Source organism: Accipiter gentilis, chromosome 7 (genome assembly GCF_929443795.1).
Source record: "Accipiter gentilis chromosome 7, bAccGen1.1, whole genome shotgun sequence".
Classification (NCBI taxonomy): Eukaryota; Metazoa; Chordata; class Aves; order Accipitriformes; family Accipitridae; genus Astur; species Astur gentilis.
This window is the reverse complement of record NC_064886.1, coordinates 17,382,669-17,408,570: the sequence shown is the minus strand read 5'-3', so window position 1 is coordinate 17,408,570 and position 25,902 is coordinate 17,382,669. Positions and strand designations below refer to the sequence as shown.

The window sequence follows — 25,902 nt, the reverse complement described above, 5'->3', positions numbered from 1 at the left end:
AGATAAAATAATAGAGAAAGAGCTTGATTAAATGGCAAATAAAGATATGATAAGGTATGCACATGCTGGATAATGAAGAATGAGTTACAAAAAAGTAGGAGTAAAAATGCAACTGGCCTGCATTATATCACTTATGCATTATAGAAGTACTTTAACAAATCTGAAATAGCAGGTAGTCTCTGAGCAACTGTATTCATGATTGCTGATGTCCAACAACTTTCCTTTGTGTGGATTCTCTACCTCTTTCAAAAGGGGACCTTAGTAAGTCTTCCTTACTGGGACACAAAATTTCAAGACCAATGGCAAGATTCAAACAAGGGCACAGCAGTTTGCCAGATCACACCAAAGGGAAGGTTTCTCACTTTCACCAAATAAGCTCCAGCTACCCCATGTGCACCTGAAATAAGTGACACACTCAAATGACCAAAGAACACCTATAGTGGAAAGAAAGATACCTGGCACCTAGGGCAACTCACTGAAGACTGGACAACTAGAGTCGTGCCTGAAGTTGCTTGCTGTTTAAATTATATACTGCAGCCAATCCGATGTCTAAATCACAGCACAGTTGGGAAGGTGGCAAGTATTCTGAGTATCTTGTTTAGATAATTTACAAAAGTACATTTGAGCTTGATTCTATACAGCCATAAAACTTGACCATGTTCTAAGATTTCCAAACTCTCATATTTGAAATGTTTCTCTTAAAAGACACTATTGCAAGCCTGTATATCTAAATAATTTAGCCTCAGTTCTTTAACTCATTAGTATCTAAATATTTGCATTGTAAAGTTAAATTACATTAAGGCAGTACATTACCCCAGCTTCTGTTTTGAATTAATCAGCAGGGTATTAGTTTAATAAGATGGTTATATTACTGTAATCCCAAAAAGGAATACATCTTACGTAACGGAAATAATAGAGCTGGATATTTACACATATTAAGACTGTGACATACTGAAAAAACATACAATCTGCATTCCTTTTTCTCTTTGTTACTTCTGTTTAGTTATTCCAAGTTACAAATCCAATATTGTTAATGCTCACAAAAGAAGTGGGAACATAATGAGTAGGAATGTCAGCCCAGGAAAAAGAAATTTTTTACTTATTCACAAAAAAATAAATGGTTGAAGCAGAATTGGGATAAGGCTAATACAATTATTGGGTACTAAATACTGTACAATCAATTGACAGTTGGCAGACATTGGCTTTTGGTCATAACATTTTCTGGACTTGTTTGAGGTGGTAATTTAGAAAGTTAAAAATACCCATCTCATAGTTCATAGGAAAAAAAAAAAGTGCTTAAAAATTAAGAAATAAAAATCTGTCTTGGCCAGCATGGCTCTGAACATTATTTAGTACCCCATACTTAACAGATCTCAAACCTCTTAATTCAATGCTACCTATTAATATACAATTTCAGGGTCATTGGAAGAAAGGTGGTCACATTACAAATATCGGCTCACCCTCGATTCCAACATGCTCTTAACATAACTTACTTGAATACTTATCTCAACAACTTAACTCCCCAATTCATTTATCCCTCCTCCTATTGGCACTTTAATTAATTAACATAAAATGTTGGCATTCATGAAAAATGGCACCTGTTTGTTGATGTCAGCCACAGTATCATCCTGTAGGAATTCCGCTGGCACCTCCAATTTTACTAAGAAACGTGCCAGGTAAGCTCTTTTCTTGAGTTCATTGGTCCTCTGAAGAAGCCAATGTAAGACAGGATGAATTACAGGTTTGCTTCCAGTAACTAACCCTTGGCGAAATGCACTCCTATACGAAAACAACAACAAAAAACCCAATAAATCTTAAACTAAAGAACACTGGCTTGGAACAAACAATTTGCAATATTTTGACATTCCCTCTCCACTTGCCTAATGATATTCTCAATGCTGTTAAAAGAGAAAACACTCGTGATGCCAGTTTGCTATTTATGATCCCAATTCTGCTACCCTGAAACAAATAAAAATCTTGTAATACATCAAAAGGCTAAAGCCAGCAACAACGACTCTTCCTTTTCTGCGATATTCTTCGGGAATAAAGGCAATGTGGGAAGAGTGTGGGTTTTCTGGGTTATAACCTGGCACAGGAGGGTGCAATCCAGCCTCGGGCAGCTGGTCTGAAGGGATGGAGAACGGACTGACCCTGCCAGTCATGCGGCACCCTCTCCTGGCTGACTCTGCAATAGCAGCTGCTGCAGCAGGGCCCGAGGGGCAGCCTACGTCTGCAGGAGCCTTCTGCTGGCATCCCCTATACCATACTCTATAGGGACAAGGGAGGAGCTGCCTTCAAGGCTTTACACATACCCACTGGGATAGTGGAGGTCCAAAATACACACAACTACTAAATTAAAGGTCGTTACTGTATAAGCTGTAAAAGATGTTTTACTGTGATTTGTAGACAAAAAGATACTTACAAGTCTGATATACTTCCTGGAGGTTTGTATTTAAGGATACCAAGAAGACTCAACATTCTTTTAGCTGTTTGTTCTGGCAGCTCCTCTCTAATGTCAACAGCATGCTAAAGAGTAAAAAAATAAAAGTTATCCACTGTTTGTCCAAGTCATGTCAATTAACTAGCAACACTGAAAGAATTGACTTTATCCATTTATCATGATACATCAATGAAGCGAGATGCTCCATACAGAACACCCTTTTTATCACCAAACTTCCATTCTCTTCTAACGGATTGTTCTCCAACATGTGTATTCAAGTAAATTTATTCTAGGTATACATTCTCCCTGTTCATGGGACCTCATCTATGCAAATGGATTACCTCCACCAAAGAAGTCAGATATCCTAGCACATGTTATCTGCGCCCCAGATGGATGAACAATCCCTTCTGATCTTATACACACTTCTGGTAACCTCAAAGGAGAGAGATTCAATATCTACTGCAACAGCTAAATCAAGAGGTTCAGTTCTTGATCATACCTGTGTATGTGTGCATGACAGCCTGACTTTTGACTTAAGAACACGATGGTTGTCAGTATGAACCAAGTTAAGATCTGTATCCTGATTCCCAAGGAGAAAACATACAGTCATCAGTCTCTGAGGGACAGGGATCCAGTATCCCTGGCCCAAGAAACATTTCCTGGTTTGCCAAAAACACATAGATGTATAGACAGAACAGATTCTTGCCAGGCACATTTATTTCCAGGAAGATTCATACAAGCTATTTTGGTAAACCAAACATGCCACAAGAATATACAGAGCCAGACCTAAATAAAAGCAAATTTCTGCGTCAGGCCCATTTAAGATGTTCACAGTTACACACATGTGAGCACCTCTGATTGCCTTCCTTACCTTTGGGTCAATCTCCCCCAGAACATCATTGAGCAGCTGCAACAGCTGCATTGACTCCAAGGAGTCAAACGTGATTAAATTGTAGTTCTTCCTGAAGGGCTCCTGATTGAGCTTCTCAACAATAAACTGGATTTGATCACTCATAATCGTGTCCTGGAAAAACCTCTGCAGAAAAGACAGAAGAGATGACACGAGGCCTCGGCGGGCGGAGGGAGCTGGGGGCTGTCGGGAAGGCGGGTGAAGGCACCACCTCAGCGAGGCCCACCGCAGCCCAGAGACGGTGAGCTGGCACAGGGCTCGGCGGGGTCCAGCCCAGCCGGCCCCGCTCAGGCCCGGGGAGGGGGGGGGGGGCGGGGAGCGCCCCGCGGCCTACGAAGGAATATCCGGCCCCTCACAGAGACTACGGGGGGAGGCGGCCGGGTCCCCACCGCCGGCCGGGCCCGCCCCCTCTCGACCGGCAGCGCCCTGAGGCGACGGGGCGGCCTCGTCCTTCGCCCCCCAGCGCGCGCGCGCGCCTCCCCGTTACCCTGGTAACGGTTGCCAGGCCAGGGCGACGGCGTCACTTCCGACGCTACGGCCCGCTCCTGCTAATGCACCCCAACGGCTGGAAACGGGCCCGAGCGAGGGGGCGCCCGCGCATGCGCAGAGCGGCGCCAGCGGCGGGGAGGAGACGGGGGCGGAGGGCCGGTGTTGGAGAGGCGCGGCCGCCCCGGCGGGACGGGACGGGACGGGACGGGCTCGGTTGTCCCGGCGGAGGGTGGACCCTTGCCCTCTCCTCCCTTGTTTCGCTGTCCTCGCAGCCGGCCGCGGCCTGACAGGAGGCAAGGCGGAGCAGCAGGCCGCACCGAGAGGTCGCCGCGGCCTGCCCCGGGGAGCCCTTCCCGCCGCGCTGCTTTGCCAGCCCCGTGGGCCTCTGGGAAGCTCAGTCTCCCCCCCCCCCCCCGCCCCTTCCTGCCCCGAACTGGGCAGGAATTGGGATTTTTATCTCCAGCTCCTGACCAGAGGGCAGCTGGTGGCGGTGCCACAGCAGCAGGCTCCGCCCGGTGCCATGGTGTGAGGCAGCACCATCGCTAGACATGGGTTGGGTTTCGCAGTAGGGCAGGGTCGTTGCCGCTTCGCCGTGTGGGAAGCGTGGCTGTGGTCGCTGGAGGTGATGCTGGGGCCTACGCGCCATAGGCCACGTCTCTCGTGGGGCTTCTTCACAGCACAAGTGCTCTTGATGAAAGGAATGGCAGAAATAGGTTTGAGATTCACCCTTTAATGTATATACTTAGCTTTGCGGTTTCTTAAGAGGGAGGCTGTTGTCGCATGTGTAGGAGATGTACAAACAGATTGATGCAGTTACCCAATTAAGATTTCTGGCAGTCTTTGACAGCATAAAGAGGTGTCAAGCGTGGCTGATGTACGTATCAGGTGAATGGTTACTTCATTTCTTTGAAATGGAAAAATGCACAGAGAACCCTTGTGGAACAGGAATGCTGGTCCCGTGTCCAGGCTTCGTGAGGGGCAAATGGCAAATTTATGTCGCTCAGGGTTGAACATAAGTTGTCAGTGTGCCTCAAAGTAGCGATAAATGTGTAGTGCTAGCTAACTACACTAAATCTGAAACAGGGATGGGAGCTTCAAAAACACCAATCAATCAAAAATAGACTATATATTAAAGTGAAAGTTGTTCATGAAACGGGTATCGCTTGATCTGCAAGTCTTTTGTTGCACATCCTTCAAAACCCATGCTTGGACCTTAAATAGGTGGATTTTGGAGCCTCTGCTATTGCAATTAGCTTCTTGGATAGTCTTAGAATCCCATGTGAGTCCACAGATGATGGATTAAAATATGCAGTGAGTCATATTAAATTGGTGCCAATTGAAATGCACAGGTTGTAAATCACTGCAGAATTTGACTCAGTAAATAGCAATCATAAATGTAATACTTTGCAATTCTAAGCACTGCGTCTATCTTAGGTTAGTTCCTTTTTCTTTCTGAGGAACAGAAAACACTTCATAAAATACTGATTTACTGGTCTTTCCGGGAAGCCTGGAAAGTGACACTGCATTGGTGTCCTAGCTTTTAACTGGCTAAACTAAGTTATAGGGGGGTTGGATGAGTTGCTTCTGATTGTGCATGAAAGCTGTGGTAGAGCCAGAAACATAATCCAAGTCTCCTGACTCCTGGGTTTGAACTTTAAAACCAGATCATGTTTCCTTTGTGCTTTCAGTCTGTATACTGACCTTTAGGAATCGTATTTACCTACAAGTTCCCAGAAGAGATCTACTTTCTCTTGACATGCTTTCCTGGTATCAATTACACTTTTCTTCTGATGAGTATTTTGAGCATATAGAATACACGGAGAGAGCATATGAAAACGGAATTTCCTGTGGGGGCCAGGTCTGCTCCCTGTAGACTGCATTAATAGGTAATAGGAAGTGGTGGATGTGGATCCACCACTTAATGCTAAAGAAACACTGTTTCCGTAAATACTTATACACATCCTTCCTTCAGACCTCGCTGCAGAGGAGGGAGTGATGGTGCCCACAGTGCTGAGGTTGGAGAGGGATCTGTGCTGGGTACAGTGGGAGGGTTCTGCTCTGAGATTCTCCTTTACATCAGACTATTTCAGTCCCTACACCTTCCAAGAAGCAAAGGACTGTTCCCCTCTTCTCATGTCTCTGTAACATTAAAGAGGAAATAGATAAAGAAGAGGAAGGATGTCTGAAAACTTTAGAAAATGCCAAGGTAAGAAAAAAAGATGGTGAGATTTTTACACTCTGTCGTGGTGAAAAGCCATGAAGTCTGATTGTTCTGGCCCTTGGGGAAGGAGACCTCCATGACCAGAAGTCATTAGAACTGAATTGGCTGAGCTCTGGCTTGCTGACCTGTTTGAAAGCTCAAGTGATTGAAGGCAGGAGCAAAATCATACATTGGAGCCCAGTTCTATGGGACTTCCCAACTTGGGGAAGGCATGGGGGATCCTGTGTCATCCTTAAAGTTGTATGTTTTCATGATACTTTCTTCCAGCGGTTTTGTGCTATTCATACGTGCAGCCCAAAGTAGCCATAATGCTACCCCAGGCTGCCTGCCTGCTGCTTGATATTTACAGTCTGTAGTGGTGTCTGAATTTTCAAACTTACTGCTTAAGAAAAATGAGGGCTTAGCTCAGTGTCTTGACCTCGGTATCACAACAGAATCTTCAGAGACATAAAAGAGATGATAGCTTTCAGTGCAGCCTTGGGTAAATATTACAGGAAGCAGCTGAGATATTTATTTGATGCTTAACTTGTCTTAAATTATCTTAGTTGGGGTATTGTGGTATCTGGATCAAATCTTATGGAATCAAAGGCCAGTGTTCATATATATTTGTTGTATAATTCTGGGGTCATTTTCCAAATTCCCAAGTTAGTTTGCATGGAGAGTGATACAGGGTTTCAAGCAAAGTTTCCTAATGACATGAGTGTTATTGTAACAGTTTGGCCATATAGTTCCATCCAGTTGTCTGGATAGGACTTATGTTTTATATTGCTTGGGAAAGGCTTATGGAAGCTGCTTATTGAAAAGCCATCATGCAGAATGTGCGGAAGAGAACGGAGCCTGCAAATAAACTATCCAGAGCTCTTTAGATCTGCAGGCATGGCTTCATTACTCCCTCCTGACTTTCTCCTCCCTTTATAGCTACTGCTGTATGGATAACTGCCTTGCAAAACTGTGAGAGAGCTCGACCGTAGAGGCCAGCAAATCAGAGTGGAAAGAAACCTGAGCAAATCAAAATCAGGCTCCACGGGCAAAGAGAGATCACCTTATATGGGAACATCATGGGCAAGAAGATGAATATGTCCGGCCGAGCTGCTGAGGTCAGATCCCAAACAGATGGAAGACGTTAATGTGAAAATGAGAGCATTTAGGAAGAGAAGACAGCACTTACTTCTGCTTCACTTATGCAGTCTGAGCCCTCCTGTTTGTCTCTTTTATTGTCAATATTGTGTTGTGTGTATGTACACATAGGTCTGACAGTGTTATATTAAAAATCAATTTCTTTGTGGCTATTCTAGCACCTAAATGCATCCCAGGTCTGTTTCTGGCTCCCACTTGCAGCTTTTTTAGTTGTTATTATGTAGCAGGATTTTGCTTGCTGAAGTGTCACTAATACCAACCATAGCAGTATGGACCATGGTCAGCAAAAGCCTAAGGAGTGATTACTGATGTCTCAAAAAATTAAGCCTGTTTGTGCAGAATGTAACTTGTTCCTGTGTGCCAAAGCATTTAAGACAATACCAACAGCCAAGAAGCCTGTCCGGTTCTGAATGTTTTGTCATGACTACAGCCATAGGTAGCATCCTAGGTGATTTTAAATACTGAAGGATTGGAAGAAAAACATTAGATCTGTGTTTGTAGGGTTTGTATATTTTGTGCCTCTATGTGGGTCTTCTGTTGCAAGAGAGGGGACCCTGGTCCTCTCAATCTGGGTCTAATGGATTCTGATCCAAACTTCTTGTCTTTCAGACTGAGCCTGAGATTTACAGGTCCCACCTCAACAGCTCTGCGTCTTTACAGCTCCACCTCCTGTGTTTACAGTGTCAGATGGTGGCCTCATACCTGCTCCTTGGCCCCCTTGGACTGGATGCAAATAGTTGGCTTGCAGCACACTGACCAGCTCTGGCTCATGCATGATTCTGGGGAGTAGGAGAAGCTGCAGCCAAAGTATGTGCCATGTATTGGTTCTGCTGAGAGGAGTAGTGGCTTTATCACTCCCTTTTAATCCCATGACCACTACAATACAGATACATGACCAGTTGGATACAAAACCAATCTAAGACCACATAGGATGGTGTCCCATGCAATGTGAGATAACCTGGAGATCTCTGTGGTCACTGATGACCCAAAATCTTGCTTTACCATTGCTCTGTGCCTTGCATGGCCATTGCGACTCCTGCAAAGTGGATGTTGCATGCATCTGCCCAGTCCAGAAATGCATTATACCTTCTTTGCGGTGGTGCAAAGTGTTGGGTGGTGGAGAGTCAGGCCCAGAAGAAGGTCAGCATGACACTGGCTTCCATCCGTTTAGCCCCATCTCTACAGTTGTCCCAGTGTTACTTCAGACTGGCAGAGACAAGTAGTACTGAGGAGAGATGGTGCCATCAACAGAAGGTGACAGGAACAGTGCTGAGCAATCAGTTCTGCAACTCCAGGGTGAAATTTGGGTTTTTTTCTGGGAACAAACCAAAAGACATGGCTCTTCAGGCAGTTCTTGATTCCATCAACTGCCGTTCTTTAAAAGGCCTGTGGTACCATTCTTATACAGGTTTCTGACTGTGTCTTTAAGTGAGGTGGCCTGAGAAAGATGCAAGGGTGGAAGAAGACAGCACCAGGCAGCTGCAGTTTTCAAAAGCCAGTAAGTCACAGGAAGTGCTAGCAATGGGTGTACATGGCTGGCTGGAGTGCCTGACTCAGTGTGACTCTCCGAAATACATACACATTCAGAGTGTTACTTGTGGATGTGTGAAATGTTTCCTGTATACAACTGTTGCTCTGTCTGTTTGGTAAGTGCATGGTGATGGAATGCTGTGTTACATGTGAGCAAATGCTTCTTGTATTGGGAGTTGTCTGGTTACAACTTGGCTTTCAGCACTTTGAGTTTTGTGGCAGCAAAAAAGATCATTGATCTGGTGTTAGACCATTCTTGGAAGATGGATGTGGTAGTGGGAATTTTGTGGTGGGAGTGTGGCATAGGATGTTACCTATCAAGGTGGGGTTGCTTGGACAGAGTTAACTAAGCTTCCTCTAAAAAACACTTGCAGTTTTATTTGTTACCATGTCGTCTGTTTTTGTTTCTTGTCTGAAAAATCCAAAATAACTCCACCAAATAATCACAGATTTACACCAGTGTTTCTGAGATTTGAGTCTGCTCTGTAGAGTTTCCTATTCAGGGTCAGATGAAATGGCAAGTCACCCCTTGCAGCAGACTTCAAGAACAATGAGATGTTTTAGGAATATGCAATAACTGATTGCCTCTAAAGGGCAGATTTTCCTCTTTGCTGCCAAACTAGGGCTGTTCTCAGTGATAAGTGTTTGCTGAACAAAGTCTGCTGAAGTTCATAAAGTTGGTTTCATTCTCATGGGAGGGCAGCAAGCCAGGACATTGAGCGCACTGATCCCAATCTCATAAAAAACCAAGTCTGCAGGAAATTCAAGTTGCCTTACTAAGGTACTATACCAACCTACTGCTGCTCAGAGCTGGGTTCCCACTGCCAGTTTTCAATACTGTTTCAGTACTGTTCTCCAGAAGGAAAAGGCTGAAATGCTATTATAATAGATGGTATAAATAAAGGAACATTGATCAGTTGCTTTGTATTTCTGTTCTTCACATACTATTTTACCCCCTCTAGACAGTCTGTTAAATGGAAATGGTGCTAGCTCTTGTGGCTTGTTTTTCAAAGCAAACCTTTTATATCACTTTTATGTAGTGTGGAAAGTATCTTCTGAACATACCATAGCTTTTCAAAGTTGACAGTGCTTTTTTGAGTTAGATGAGCTAGATGACTTTCCTGTCAGCTTAAAAACAGAGGTGGTGTTCCTCCTTTTATTAACACATTCAAGTCATGAGAAAGTGGAAACATTAAGCAAAGGTTTTTGAAGCACTCAGCATGAGGCACAAAAATAGTCACTCTGGAAAGCTCAGGACTAAGTATTTTAAGCTCTCTTAAAAAAATGTAGAGAGGACACTACTGTTTGTGACAGAAAAAGTCAAAGTCTAGGTACACAGCAACACGGCATGGGTGGAAGTTTTTGGATGACATCAAGCCCTGTTGCAGCTAATTGGTATTTCACAAATGGCATCTGAAGGGCCAGAATGTCACTTCATGTTGTCTATATAATTTTGGATGGGAAATAGAAATTCTCTTCTTGCGTGTATCAATTAATTTCTGACAAAGCCAAAAGTTGCAAAAGTGAAACCATGGCAGACTTCGGTCCAGCTGATGCATGTGTCTCACACAAAATGGCTCTCAATTACTTCAAAATGTCCATCTGGCTTATATTTTTCGGTGCATTTTGTCCAAGAATGATACAAAGAAGCTGACCAACTTTATTCTTATGGGCTCATTTGTCCTTTCTGTTTTATCTGGCCAGTTGTATACTGATCGCTTACAGACTCTATCTGGAGACGGATGAAGTTAACAGCTCAGTTTGCACTACTGTGAAGGAAGTGGCTTACACAAACAGGATCTGGGATACAGCAGAATACACTATACCGATGCAGACAAGTCGTCTTCCATTGATATATCTGGTTGCTTTCCTGACATGTCTCTGTCCTACCACTCAATGTGATTACTTTACATTGGAGACAGCAATGTTTAAAGCCACATCTTCCCTTCCTCCCTTAATATAAGGAAAAAAATTTATCCTCTTTTATGAGATTTCTGTGGTCCTATTTGTTACACAATTTTTACATAATCAGTTTAGTATTTTGGCAATAGCAAACCTAAGAACAGATTCACTCCAGTATAGCTGTATGAAACACAGTAGTGTTGTTACCAGTTAATGCTAGTGTATCTTTCTAGATTGTAAAGCCAGTTTAAAAAAAAATAAATCAGTGCCTTCTTGCCTCTGGCTGCTCATTCCTGCCCCGATGATGTCCCTGCCTTGTCCTGTTTGAGCCGGGAAGAATCTGAATGTCTACCAGGGGGAGGTAGAGCATGAGTAGCCTTGTTGTCCTTCCAGGTGATGTTCTGGAATGACTGAGGTCTGAATCAAATATGTGAAATTTCAGTCAGATTCATATTCTTTCCTTCATGTAGGCAGTAGACTCTTTTTTCGTGATGTCCAACACCACTGAGACAGAGAATCAGCTTGAGCAGAGGTGCCCTGAGGTAAATATGTTTCGTGATTTATACTTGGGATGTATTGAATGCATGTTGATGTGAAAGAGTGGACTGTCCTTGGAGCAGTCCGGTACAAGCAAATACTGTTGCTCTTTATGTCTGTATCTCAGCAGATAACATGCAAGATCTAGTTTAATTGCTCCTTTTCTTTCTTGGGGAATCAGCTGGCAGGTGTGACTTTGCCTCACACCAATGACCTTGCAGCCAAATCTATGTGCATCACTTTCAGGAGGTGATGACATTCAGGCCAGTGATTGCTGTCCACCTTCTCTGGCATTGCTGCTGCTCTGGAGGAAAACCTGAAGGAATGATGGAGCTACAGAATTGCTATCAGCTTCTCTGCTAATATGGTGCTCTCACTATTACTGTTGCTTATTCCTACATGCCCCTTTCCTTCCTTTCTGTAGGTCAAACCTGGTCATCAGCTGTAGCTCTCCTTTTCATTTGCTTGGCCTAGAAGTGGGACCTTGCAGAGTAGTTCCCGAATACATGTTGACTTTCACTGGCAAAAGTACATGGGACTGTTAGTAAACAAAGAATTAAATAGCCCAGTATTAAATTTATTGTGCTTAATAGTATAGGAGAGAGTGTGAAAAATGGGAAAAGACATAAATAATAAACAAAAATGTTATTGTAAGCAAGGAAGGGTTTTTTTCTAGTTTTGCAGGTAGCTGAGCCTTTATCTCCTATACGCCAAATACTTAGTAAGGGTTATACCTCCTCTGCATTGTTATTTTCTCTTATTAGTCAATATTTTTACATTGAAGCTGAGTAAGACTTTTTACATAGGTGTGCAGAGGGAGATATTTATATTGCTCTTTTAATGTAATTTTTTTTCAAGTATCACTTTGCCAAAGCTATCTGCTCTGCAGAACAAGTCCTGTGAAAAAGGGAGTGTAGATATCCACAGTGATGGTACGTAAACAGCATTTTCAGATTGAATTTTTTTGTGTGTGTGAGTACTATCTTCTATTGCATTATTGACCAGTGTAGCATGTGCAAGATCCAACTTGGAGAATTGCAGTAGAACAGTACAAAATCCTAAGAGATATCTAAGAACATATTTTCAAAACCACAAAACTGAGTTCTTATCCCTTACTAAAGGGAGAAACAGTGAGAGAGAGCAGAGGAAGGGGAGATGTGAAGAGTATGGACTGGTGTGAATGAGGGCTGATATCGTAGTCACTCCCATCGAAGTCCATGGCTGCTTAGCAAGTGGAGTGACTCGGGATCTGTTTGAAGTCTGTAATGCCCCTATGATGGTTAGGTAGTTCTCAGAATAAGTCAGGGAACTTGTGTCCTTTATTTGGGACCAGTTGTCCAGAAGGCATCATACTGCTTTCATGAGCTATGTGAGTTCTTTGTAGTGCTGAGATTCCCTGAATTTGGACTGCTGGCTGGATTATCACTTTCCCTGGTAAAGAGTAAATGCTCACAGAAAATGCTGAATTTCCAGGAGTGCAGAAAAAATTAAGGTTTTCTGCCCACCTTTATATCCTTGTTTAATTTGCTTATGTTGTAGAATTAAACTTCTGACTGAAGGAATTGTTTCTTGATTTATCCCAAGACTCAGATAAGTAACTTCACATAAAACTGTGAAGGAAATTACTTCACCCTTAGCCCAAACAACGACAAGTACTGTTGACCCAAGCAAACGGCTAAATAAGGATTGATGAGGTGTGGCAGGACCATGGTTTGGATAGTTCTTCCTACAGCTTCCTCCTATAGAAAGCTGCAACAATCTGAAATGTCAAGCTCCCTATCTTACATTTGAAGAGGAATCCACTGACATGTTGAAACTGTCTCTAATTAGCAAAACACTCTTGTCTTTGCTGAGTAAGACCTTGTTTCTCTACAGGAATTCAAACAGGAAGATGTATGAATTATAATGCAACTGTTAAAACCTGTGAGGTCAAGGCACAGTGCGCTGTGGAATCCATGGAAAAACCTCCTGAGTAAGTGAAAGAGATACCTGCATTATTTTTTTTATCTCAAAGAAGGATTTACTTTGACAAAGTCATGAAATTTTAGGATAAACCCTTTGCTTAGACACATACAGATCTCATGTATGTAAAACAACTATTTCCTTCATAGCCATACTGTTAACACTCATTATAATATCTAAATAACTTACTTCTAACAACCTGTCCTGCTGTATGATCTGCAGTGAAGTCATAGCCTCCAGTTTGTATCATCATGCAGCTGCCATAGAAACAGTTTCAGATGTCACAGGCTCATCTTGAATTCACTAGAGGCATTTGGCTCATTAATTCAAATGTCAAGGAAAATGCATCAACGTTAAGGTAGGTTTAATCGGTGTCAGAAATAAAAGGTTTCCTAACTTGGGTCTCTATGGTGTAGAAGTTCTTTGTGGGTTCATTTATCACAGTGAGGTTGCTTCCACCTCCAAGAACAGTAGGGGTAGATTGATTGTCTGTACATTGTTTTGCAGGCTAGTGTTTGAGGATCCACCTCAGGCTGAAGAACAGTGTCTCCATCCTCTCTGGGTAGACGATGAAGACCTCAATGCTGGCAATCTGTAATAGTGAGCTGAAGAAAACTCTAGGAAGAAGACTCCACAGAACAATGCTGCTTAGACCTAGAGAGTAGGATGGAGGGGCCTCATAGCCATCTTTTTTTGTAACCACATGGCTGTACGGTGTTCCAAGATGAAAATGTTCTATTTCTATTCTGTATCAGCCAAAGCATGAAAAAAATTTATAGAATATTTGATTTCAACTGAAATGATGGAAATTATACTCTGAGAGCAAATTATAATCAGTTTTAGCTCCTCTCAACTAGCTTTGAAATATATCTGTAAGAAACTAGGTCAATTATCACTTTTATTAACTCATTGCTTTTAAAAGATAGAAGTGTGATTCTATGTATATATCCCACCTTTCCCTAATTCAGTTTTCTGCAGAGACTGAGCAGTTTTTCCACTGCCAGGTCTCCTTCAGAGCCCACAATGCCTCCTACAGCTCCTTCTGCTGAGGTTTTTTTCAGCTCTTTAAAGGAATTTCCATTCCCTTCTCCCGTGGACAGAGTTGTGATCCGAAAAAGGGTTTGTCCAACAACAGGAAGGCTGTAATTGTTCATACAGTATCCGGGAAAGATATGCATGAGCTTCCTGAGTTAATGAAATCTTAGGGGTTTTTAATAAAGTTTCAGTGACTGGCAGTCATTTTTAAATGTCACACTGCGTAGGCTCACTGCTGCATATGTTACAGAGGGAATTTTGCTTTTAATTACATCGCACCATTGACACATTCTGTCTTGTTTCCTAACCTTCCTCTGAAGTGCCAGTAGTCAATACCAGGGATCAAAAATAATGGATGAGAGGCTTGATCCAAACCTCTGATGTATGAAGTTCCTTCACAAGTTCCATTGGCAAGGAAAAAATGAGGAATCACTAAAAAACAAAGCTGAGTGTTTATTTTCTACCAGAATGATACATAAGACCAAGGTCAGAGCCCAGGAAGCGTTGCTATCTGGTTGAGATACTGAGGTAGCAGCAGCAATGTAAGGCTTTGGTTACACCCATGATTGTCTTTATTGTTCAAATTCCTTTGAAAGGTAAGTTTCATGAACTATACAGGAGGCCTCCTTTTCCTTCCTGTTAGTTATGGCAGGAGCTGAACAAAGCCATTGCATGTTGGCAAGAAGATTCCTTTATTTTTAATAGTTCATTTCTGCCTGAGGCTGGGCACAGTTGTCACATTAGCTGGCTGAAGGATAGGTGTTTGCAACACCTTTTTCAGAAGACCTTTGGATCAGATTCCGGACACTTCCCAATGGATGAATTATGGGAAGTTTCACATTACAGGTTCACTCATTTTTAGTTTTTCAAAAATCAACATTATTAATGTCCTGACTGTTATACACTGAAACTTATCAGTGACTTTTGTGTCCAGGTAGCATCCACAAGTGTTAATCTGGTTTGCAATCACATCTCATTCATTGACTTGGTTTAGAAGACACTCATGAGAAGTCCCCCATGGAAGCTGCATGTCATCCAGCTAACATGCTTCTTTTCATCACAGATCTCTGATGCAGAGGCATTGCTCGAAATACAATGATAGGAAAAATATTCCCTGCTTAGAAGCACTGTCCTTTATGTGGATGATTACTTTGAAGACTGGATGTCCCCCTTGGAATGGCTGTCTTGATAGAAATTAAAATATTCCTGGCTCATTCTTAAAATGGAACAATGCCAATATTCCAGTTCAGCATAGTCCCTATGCTAGGCAAACAATATTAAAAATTGTACCTTTTACTTTCCTATAGCCCTGGAAAGTCCTGGAGTGTAGCAGAGGTTGGCTTACACAGTCTAGGCTGAGGTTACCCAGCTGGCAACTTGTGGGAAAACTCCTTCTTTCCCACCAAATTAGCTTCAGAGAAATCACTCTTTTCAGGAAGGGTCAGACTGGCAGCTGCTTTCCATTGTGTTTGCATTCCACCTACATATTTAGTGACACAAACCACTGTGACACAGAACACTGCAGAGGAGGTCCTCAAGCCAGTATCTGCTAGGAAGGCAGGACAACCTTTGGTGATGTGATTGACACCTGACTTCCAGAGACATTCTCTAGGATTTGAGCTCATGGCTCATTCTTTTACTCTTAGTAGCTGTGCAGCTCTGGTGTAAATGGCCACCTGTCTGTGGGGACCAGCAATGAAACTGCCACTTCATTGTGCAGAAATCATCAGCTGTCAAATGGTGTAATTTCTCACTACTATTCTATAGCAGGATTTATATGAGAGGTCTCCTGAGATCCTAATTCAGCTGAATGTAGAGACTCTAGTTAGGTTTGGCCCACACAAACAAGTGCAATAGAGAACAATTTATACCTAAAACTAAGAAAACCACCTATATCTTTCTTGATCCCCTGAGCCACCTAACTCCCTGCATTTCAGCATTTCAATCTGTTATTCTTAGCAACATATTCCTCCTACTGACAGCTTTCCAGGTAATAGTAAAGTAGCATAACATTAACTGATGTATTTAAGTAAAAGAAGTTAGTTAATTTGATGTTTCTTTTTAGGCCTGCTGTTCTGAGGAGTTCTGAACACTTCACTGTGCTAATAAAGAACAACATTCACTTCCCAAAATTTAATTACACCATGTAAGTGCAAACATTCCCCAGTGCTTTCTGAAAAGTGAGTAGTTGTGCTCTGAAAAAAAGATTGTATAAATTGGCACCTTGTTTACTCAGAAAGGCTATGAATTTAGGGCTGTATCTCCCTGACTGACAAATACCAGGTTTCTATAATTCTTTAGCCCTATTAACCCTTCAGGAACCAAGAGAAATAAGGAGAGCTTGGGAACAGAGCCTTCCAGCATAACTCTATTTCTCTCATGCACTGGACAACAGAATTGTTCATTTAGATAAACTGGTTTATGTTAGGGTAAAATTACTAAAATACAGCACAACAGATGTGTGATTCAAATTATAAAGTGAAAGTGTTTCATTCACACAGGTAAAATTTTGCTGGTGATAATATCCAAAGAGTAAAGAATTCATCTTGATTCCCAGACCCCAGTTAGGGATATATAGATCTGGTAGCTACACAACCAAAAGCTTGAATACTTACAAACCAAGCACATTTTAATGCAGGTTCTACTAAGTGTGAAGTCCCTTACCTGTATCTGCTACAGCTTGTTTTTAAGTTTAAACAATTGTGTGTGTTCTTCACAGACTAAATATTTCACCAAATTTAAATACTTCCTATACATACAACAATATAACTTCCCTGCTCTGTCCAATTTTCCATCCAGGAGATATCCTTCAGGAAGCAAAAGAGAATTTTTCTGAAGTGGCAGTAAAGGTCTGTGATATCACTGTTTTTTTCATGCTCAGTGTTAAATCATTTGCTTGATTCTCTTCCTGCATGTTTTGCTGTCTGGCATATAATGGAATTGTTCTAGGTTTAGAAACTGATTGTGTGAGAAGCAAAGTAACCCCAACTTTCAAGAATGAAATGTTCTTAACATCTCACAGGATGGGACCCAAGTTGACAGAGTTGATATTATTTTGTTAGTATTGTAGAATGCAGAACCCCTTTTACAAAGCACAGTGCTTTTAAGTAGGTCGTATACAAGTCTGTCACTCATGGTCATCTTTTTATTCTACTCAAGCAGATCTTAAATCACATTGCTTGGGGAATCATCCAAAAGTCAGACTGGCACAAATGGCAGCTTACGTTCAGAGTCAAAAAGCACTTATTTTTGCCATTACATTTTCCTTCTGTTCTTTAGGGTATTGAGCCAAATGCCCTTAACACAGTATTCAGCGATACCTCTAGAAAGTCAATATTATCAGATGGGTAGAATAGAAGTAGAGACAAAGTGTCGTGCCCAGAGTCATCAACTGAGCACGTTTATTGAGTCTCAGCCTGGCATAGTGCGTTTGAGATGAAATATTTAGACTGGGTGCCTACAAATCTTAGGCTTGCACTCAGGCTTTTGGTTTGAGCTTATATGTAGTTTGAAGCAACGAAATGACAGTCACAGTTGATTGGCTACATCCACACTTGTGCTACTAAGATGAAGAAAAATAGTCAGAAGACAGGAATGACTGGTAGCTTTTAGCTCATGTAACTAAGTCACTTCTATAGAAGACTGCTTGATTGGCAAATGTTGCTTATGAGTTAATGCGTCTGTAGAGATACATCCCTGCCAATGGCATCCCTCAAGTCTCCACTGATTTTAACTGCAGTTTAGCACAGGCAGCAACACAGCACTAGTCCCTAAGCTTACTGTGTCTGTTTCTAGGGAGGAATCATTGCCATTGAGATTAACTAGGACTGTAACTTGGACAGCTGATTTTATGACTGCAGTCCAAAGTATGGTTTCCGCTGCCCTGATGACAAAAAAATAAAGCCTGGATTCCACTTCAGTTTAAAAACATGTTATATGAAGCAAGTAGCATGTTTTTTGAGTTGAAGCAAAGATGTGATGAGGTGTGGGGAATGATGACTTGGAATGACAAGACGTTTGATTCTCCTTCTTCACTCTTGTAGTCATGTTCTTAACCTGCAGTTACTGCAGTTGTATGGATGTATCATCACAGTCATCTTCCAAATGAGCATGCTTGTATCGCAGGAGATTTTATTTCTGTGTTGAAAGGCCTAGAAATTTCCAACAAGTATTCTGGGAGCTAACACAGAGAATAGTTTGGGCAGATTCCACCATATGGCAATTGAAGCTTGAAACTACCTAAACTTGTGAGTTTCCCAAGGCAATTAACACAAATAAAATAAAAAAGTGTTTTTCTTCCATCTGCGTAGCCCCACAGTTCACTGAATCAAGATTTATTCAACAGCAAATTAGAGCCTTTGGTTCTGTGTGCATATAGCAGATTTATGAGAGGCTTTGACAAAAAAATCTTGATGTGACTCCAGTTCTAAATAGTTACACAAAGCATTTATCAAATGCTTATCAGCATGTTTAAAACTAAAGTTGTGCCTCAGATCTAGGTCAAAACTCTTGTGTAACAACACTCTTTTTTTGATTCACAGCATGATTATTGTGACATTATAGGTTTTCATACATTTGTGATGCTAACATGAATGCCAGAACTCTCTAGGAGCTGCCAGCGTATTCCAAAGCTGCATTGTGCTGTAGCTGTGCAAATGAAGAACAAATAAGTGTTCCCTCTGACCTGGCAACCACAGTCAGGAGGTGAGGGAGTTCACAAGGAAAAAGCAAGACAGTGCTGTGAGGCTGAGGCCAGCAACCTTTCTGTTGAATACATTTTTGTAGGCAAAGCAGTTTCCGAGAAGGCTTTTGGAAGAAGACAGTGGAGTAGTTTTGAGGATGTTTAGTGTCAGATTAACAGCTGGGGTCAAAATGCCAAGAACGGGTTTGCCCAAAGTTTGTTATCTTTTAAGCATCAAAATACCAGTCTGTAGCAAGATTATTTTGCTGCAATTCAGCTGAAATCTCTGCTGCAGGAAGTGAGTCTGGTCTGAGAACATAGGCTGCTGGGAGAGTGTGCATGATGTCAGACCACATCCTGGTGGCGTGACTCATGTTAATCAAGGGGTTTATTGGAAAAGAAATGTCATTCTGTAATGTCTCCAGAATTTAAAAAGAGAAGCAGAGTAGTTCAGTGCAGCAATTTAAAAAGCAAAGAGTGAAAGTTGAAGAGCAATGAATAGATTGAGCATAATACTATTTAAAACAAGCATGGATATTTTGGCGAAGAATGTGCACAAACCCTGCCACACTCTTGAGCTAGTGTATGCCAACTTGTATAAACAGAGCTGCTGATTTCAGTAGAACTACCCAAGTGAGTAATGGGGGGAGAGCTAGAAATGATCCTACAAGTAATATATTTCAAGAAAACTTTTTTGACATCAGTGACATGTCATAAAGAATGTAAAATATATCAAAGGTCCATCCAGCCCAGTGTCCTAAAGCTCACAAAGATCAATAGCAGGAGAAAATTTTGGAAAAGAGCATAAGAAACAGGGCACATAGAATGCTGCTTCCCCTGCAGTCTAGCTGTCCTAGAAGTCAGGAAAGCTGCTTTGGGAAGCTTATAACCTCTGTCTGCATGGAGCCCTATCGATTTCATCCCAGTTCCAAAGCAATTTTGTGATAGACTTAAATGGAAACAGGCTTTAGACTTCCAAAATAAAAGAACTACTTGAGGTGCAAGGGAGCAAAGCTTCAGCCAGTGATCAAGAAAGCTCTTAACAGGTCAGGTCTAAGCACAAAGCTGTTACAGAGGAGAAGGCTTCTATGCCATTAAGAGCAGATGTGAAATAACCTCTACCCTGAGGGCCAGAGAAAACTTCTAATCCTGTAAAGAGTTAAGGAACACTTTCAAATAAAACCTAAAACTGACCTGCAGGCTTCAGAGCCTAAAAGCTGGCCAGTAAAATATGTCTTGGCCACAGACTGTGGAACCGTTCAGCCCAGGAAAAAGGGAATTTCATGTCTGTGCAAGCAAGGAGAAAGCAGAACACATTACAATGTGTTTTTCTGAGTGACTCACTGCCTTCAGAGAATACAAATCATATCGCGGTGAATGGGAAGCAAATGATCGCATGATCTAGGGAACTCTGATTAAAGGCACTCTGAAAGTCTGCCAAACTTAGCTTGCAGTAGGATGTGCAGGGGAGAGTGGAATCAAGTAAAAGCTTGCTCTGGGCTGGTTTGTTAGCATCAAGATGGTAAAGAGCAGCAGGGGCTGAACCCAAAGAAAAAGGGAAGGACAAAAATGTGTTTTTCTTTAGATGTCCCTATCATCTGAATGAGTACCTGGAGATGCTAGAAAGCAGAGGGCTGAGCTGATGGCATTTACACTAGACATATCCTCTTAAACAGTTTATTTTTTTGGTAATTGAACAGGCAATCAACTATGAAACAAATTTTGATTAGCAATGACAGACTAATCTGTGAGTATCTGCCACCCCTGGAACTGACCTTCTTTCCCTTTAGCTAAGCAAATTCCTGTTCAAATTATGTATCTAAATGAAGGAGAACAGGACTTAGAGATCACTCAAGTAAACCAGCCAAGAACAATACAGCACTTTAAGTCCTAACAGTGTGTCTGAGGCAGAAGACATATGGGTGGTGTTATCAGAGGTTGGATATTAGTACCATTGTGTGGTTTAGTATGTCTTTGAGTTTAATGTAATGGTTTTGTCTGTACTGTCAGCTTTTCATTCTCAGATTTAAAAAGATCTCTTTGTTCCATGCTCTGTGACTGCTTATTGATCCCTAAGCTGATGTGAACTATGCATCAGGAGGGTCATGCTCTTGATAGAATAAGAAACTGGAAATTAGTAAAGGTTCACATGATTCTTGCCACTCTCTACTGATCAAAGAATGGAAAATGGCTGATATCTAGCATGCTTAAGTGTGCTCAGGAGTTCAGAGCTGGTCTCGGGTAACATGATATTAAAGCCTTCAGAGCATGAGCAGTCTTGTCATTGCCAGCTCCTTACATATCCTTGATGGGTTTTCTATCTGCTTTACCTGTGATTGAACTTCTTTCTGCAGCTTCAGGTTCCAATTTGAATTGAGACAGCAAAACACTCGTTGGACATTAGTTGGATTTTTAATTTGCCTAAATCTCTATATATGTATTAATTTAGTTTAGACTGCCAGGTCAGATGCTGGGCAAAATACTGTTCATCAAGCTGGCCTCAGCACCTTCATTTCAGAAGGCTGAAAGGGCTGGAGGAAAAATAGAGCAGAAACTACACTTCTTTTTGTGTTCTGCAGTCTCCTGGCATTATATGCCCCAGGGAAGCTGCACAGATCTTAATTTACTGTTTTGCAGATATGCAAGGTACTACATGCTACCACATGGGAAGGAGCAGAGAAGCCTTTTCAAAGTCTATGGAATACAGTTTGATGTCCTTGTCTTTGGCACAGTAATGCAATTCTTTTTCCTTGTAGAGGGAGAAGAAAGCTTGCTATTTCCTTAGCGCCACTTCTGCCATATACCCTTCTTCTTTCTCCTGTCTATCATTCTGGGATGGAAGTCATGTCAGATGAGTAGATCTAAACTGAACTGAGTAGCATAGGAGAGCAAAACTGAGGATAAAATGGCAGGGCTGGGAGAGAAGCAGGATTGTTGTTTAAGACTGAGACAGTAACAGGTATCATCATGACATGATGTTATTGTCATTAACCCCATCTGTCACCACTGTTTCCCTCTCAAGTTGTTTATTCTCCCCTGCAAAGTGTCTGACATGGTCTATGAAATGTTGTGATTGATTGAATTATGAAGAGACAAAGATACATTGTGAAGAGACAAAAAGAGAAAAGCCATTAAGTTGAATGAATGGTAACAGATCTTGCCTCCCAGTTACTCTTTTCTGCTTTCTTTAAGGGTAGAAAATTTAATGGCATTGAACTCATTAAAACATTGGGTCCATGATCTCCTGTTTTGGTTTGGTGAGAGACTTGTTTTTTGTGTTAATAAAAACAGTTCTAGAGACACAGTCTCATTAAGAAAGTGGAATCACTACTTGCTTTTTTTTCGTGTGCAAGTTGTGAGTGCCATTGAAATTGCTATTTGTGTAGGTGATGGCTCCAGCTGCAGCAAATCACCGTTCTACAAAATTTACAACAGGAAGAAGTATGAGACTCTGCTGAATCCAAGACAGGTAAAGAATGTAAATTGCTGCTCTATGGATATAAAAATGCAGCTGATCCAAGAAGCTTCCATGGAGCTGTGCACAGCATGCACTGCATGAGTGCAGTGGGCTCTACACACAATCTTGGCATGGCAGAGTCACACCAGCTCTTTCGCAAAAACCTGCAGGGAACAGTGATCCTTCAAAACAGCAGAAGGATGTCATGAAAAGGTTGTCCATGTAAAGGGCATTGCTCAAAGCCTCTTCCTCTTTTTCAAGACATTAATGATTATTTCTCTAGGCTGCCTCTACTAATCCCCCAGCATTTTAGACACACATTTTTAAAGAAGAGTGAAGAGGAGAGTACCTAAAGGCCCCGCACAACCACATTCCTGCAGTTAATTCCATACCATCTCTTCCTCTTCCCTCTGCCTCTGCAGGTCCCCATGTTTTTGCTGTCCCAGACACTGGAAATATGGGCCCTTGCAACATGCAGTTGCAGGGGGATTGTTATTGGAACACAGACTGCAGAGCCCAAGCCCTGAGGTCAGATGTATGCTGTGTTTGTTCCCAGTTCTCCCTAAACTACTCCAACTGAAAATGCTCATTTCTTCTGCTGCGCAGGTGATGTACGTGTCCTGTGTTGATGAGCCACATCATCAGTGGTTACCGTGATAAAGAAGCCTCTGAAAACAAGCTTGCAGCATGCTCAAGGCAGCATTTTTGAGGTACAGACAGACACTTAACCTTTGGGATCCTCTCTTCAGAAGACAGAACTGTGGAATGTCATTCCAAACTGATTTGGGTTTCTGCCACACCCACCTCCCCATCTTTCCAGATTAGATTCTGAGGGGCTAAAACTAGATTCCTATTGTCCGCTTCAAGTTAATAGGTCCTGTGACCAGAGGATGTATTTTCTGGAGTCAGCTAAAAATTGCTGCTTTCCTGTGGTGTGTATGTGCCAGCGGGAGCGCGTTGGTGTTGAAACAACTTGCGAGGTGTCGATTCGATTTTGCTAGGGTGGGCGTTGGCAACACAGAAAGACAATCCTCCTCCAGATCTGCTGATCTATCGTCATTATCCCTATTGTGCTGTGTCAAATGAAAAACCCAATGGTGAGGATCACTGTTGTGAATTCTCTCTGCAGTTGGATGAAGCAGCAAATGCTGTTTTCTTTAATTTATGTTGGGAATTGTTGTTGCAGAGCCACCCTGTGAAATTCTGTGATGCTGGCAGCTGCTGCACCAGTGAGTCTGAGAACCATGATAATGAAGAATCCTAGCCAATGCGCACCAGTGAGTCCAACAAGAACCACAATAATGAACAATGTGAGCTGGGACAATCTCTTAGACAAGGGGTCTCTTCCCCAGACTGCCAAAAGTGGTGCTTCTGTGGCAAATGCCAGACAACACAGAAGTACCATGAGCAGCTCTGCTGCCGAAGGAAAAAACGGTAGTGCCTCACAACCTCCCATTGGTTTCAGCAGCTGGTGCTGTCCAGTCACACCCTGAAGAAAGCCCTTCTCTACAAAGACCCCTTTCTGGACTTGACGGATGGCAATATCAACAACCAGCTGTGTCCCCTTCTTACAAGCAATGCATTCACTGGCGCTGTGGCTCTTTTGATCTGGAAGACAGAGCTGTCATCCCAAGCTGCTGCAGGTGGAAAATGAGAGATACTTAACCCAAAGCTGTCAACAGCTATACTGATTTTAAGATGGAAGGAGGATGTAGCACAATTTGAGCTCACACTGTGACTCACCTTGGACATTTAACCTTTGTTTTCTTTTCTTTCACAGACCTTTTAAAAAAAAAGAGAAGAAAGCGTGTGACTTCCCAAAATTGTCTGCAGTACAGCTCAGTTCTTGTATAGTGTCTTTGGAGAGGCACAGTTGCCTGCTGCTTAGCACAGAGGAACAAATACCTTGAACTAAAGCGCTTGCTTCTGCCTTTGCTTCTTTCTGTGAGTTGCCCCACATGATTTGGAAATGTAGGCTCTGGGGTAACTTCTTAGGGCTACATTTTAGTGGGAAGTTCCAGGCCTCCTGCATTTGCACTAGTGCATACCAGAATCCCAGCGGAGTCAGGAGGTGACCAGCACCCTGAAAATAAGATGGAGCCAAGAGTCATCTCAAAGCAGGACCCCTGAAGGAAGGAAGTCCAAAAGAGATATCACTTGAAAGCATGGCCCTGAGCATTTTTCTCCCCCAGCCTCACCACCTTTCTGCAGTCCTGCATCAAGAGGCTCTAGGAAGAGGCCACTGAGCACGTAGTTTCATAACTCACCGTTGAAGGCCTCACAGTCCATCCAGATTAAACAGGCTCATTTTAGATGATTTCGGTGACACAGACAAAGCATTTTCTGAAAAGCCCAGCTGTTCTCTTTGTACTACTCCTTTTAGCTTGAACTCAGGAATTACAATGAAAAGTACTTTTACTGTCTTTGTGTAATATTTTTGGGCATTTCATTCATACTCGTTGAAATGGTATTGTTGGACTTTGGTTTGCGCTTAGCTTCGAACAGGCCTTGCCTCTTGTACCTCCTCTTACTGAACTTGGCACAGTGCGAGTTGCTTTGTGCTATGATGCATAAGGCCAGAGTACAGCTGAGGAGCAGGAAATTCAGGGTAGATTAACCTGTGGTCTAGCACCTTTTTGGTTCTTTCTTTTTGTTACACTTGGACATGTTCTATTTTTGTAGAAACAAGGTGAGAAGGATTTTAACATGTATATTCTGCACTCCTTTCAACTAAGCTTTGTTCTTCCTGAGCTAACCCATCGGTTTGCCATTTCCATTTCCCACATATATTTTAAGTTATATTGCTGGCAGATTATGCCAGCTGTATTTATATCTTCAGTTGTAATATGCATTAATCATATTAACATTCATATTGCAGCATCTTATGTATCTAGAGTGGGAAAACATTACAGTTGGCATTAATGCATTCCTGTTCTGACACATGAACCGACTCTCCTTTTGGGAAGAATTACAGTGAATATTCACTTAAGACTGTGATTTTAATCTCCTTTCACATTTGTATATATGTTCTTCCTTATCCTCTCCCCTCCCCCTTTTCAGTCCTTTCAGTTTTGACTGTTTTTGTAATAAATAGAGCGTTTTACTAATCTACAGCTGACTCAAAGTCTCTTTAATAAAAGTTTCATACTGTCAGAAATTCCCACTGCCAGTTTGTCAGTTGGCTTCATCTCTTTCTCATTATTTACCTGCTGCTATCATGAGGGTTATGGTAATGTTTCTGAAATAAGCACTCTGTTGGGCAGCTCAGCATCAGGTGGAAGGTGCATGAATTAGTTAGTGCAGATTTCTGCTTTTATAGCGAAGATTCATTCTGCAAGAGGATAAATAAAGGATTTGCTCATTGGGGATGGGAAGGTGACAGTCTTAGATATGTCTCTGCTATCTTTTGCAGGCAGGTGCTCTGTCCCTGCCCTGAGCTGGCTGCAGGTTATGTCTCAGTGTTAGGATGGCCCTTGCCTGAGGTGATCGGTCCAGCTTTTGTATGAAACTTAGTAGCCAAGACTCAGCATATAGCTGACAGCCGCAGACTTCCAGGTAACGGCTGACTCACGTCTGGCCAGCATGGAGGTGAAAAACTGCC

At 42.1% G+C, this 25,902-nt stretch overlaps 2 protein-coding genes across 2 annotated transcripts in view; one reads left to right on the top strand and one right to left on the bottom strand.

The window, feature by feature from the left end:
- IFT81 (intraflagellar transport 81) overlaps window positions 1-3,927 on the bottom strand; it is a 71,289-nt gene extending 67,362 nt beyond the window's left edge. Inside the window, exons 1-4 of the mRNA XM_049805848.1 lie at window positions 3,838-3,927; window positions 3,312-3,476; window positions 2,423-2,526; window positions 1,599-1,779 (exon numbers count right to left, since the gene is read on the bottom strand). Of these exons, the coding sequence (XP_049661805.1) occupies window positions 1,599-1,779; window positions 2,423-2,526; window positions 3,312-3,455 (429 nt within the window). The 5' untranslated portion in view covers window positions 3,456-3,476; window positions 3,838-3,927. The remainder of the gene's footprint in view (window positions 1-1,598; window positions 1,780-2,422; window positions 2,527-3,311; window positions 3,477-3,837) is intronic.
- Window positions 3,928-8,128: 4,201 nt separating this feature from the next.
- On the top strand, window positions 8,129-24,026 carry P2RX7 (purinergic receptor P2X 7). Its single transcript, XM_049806922.1, is given in 19 exon segments — window positions 8,129-8,145; window positions 8,645-8,695; window positions 10,432-10,565; window positions 11,104-11,171; window positions 12,025-12,057; window positions 12,059-12,098; window positions 13,042-13,138; window positions 16,229-16,309; window positions 16,883-17,012; window positions 17,959-18,065; window positions 21,482-21,575; window positions 22,037-22,064; window positions 22,067-22,096; window positions 22,231-22,313; window positions 22,908-22,946; window positions 22,949-23,011; window positions 23,488-23,534; window positions 23,580-23,857; window positions 23,860-24,026. Coding segments are annotated over 19 exon segments (1,587 nt in total).
- The last annotated feature ends 1,876 nt before the right edge of the window (window positions 24,027-25,902 follow it).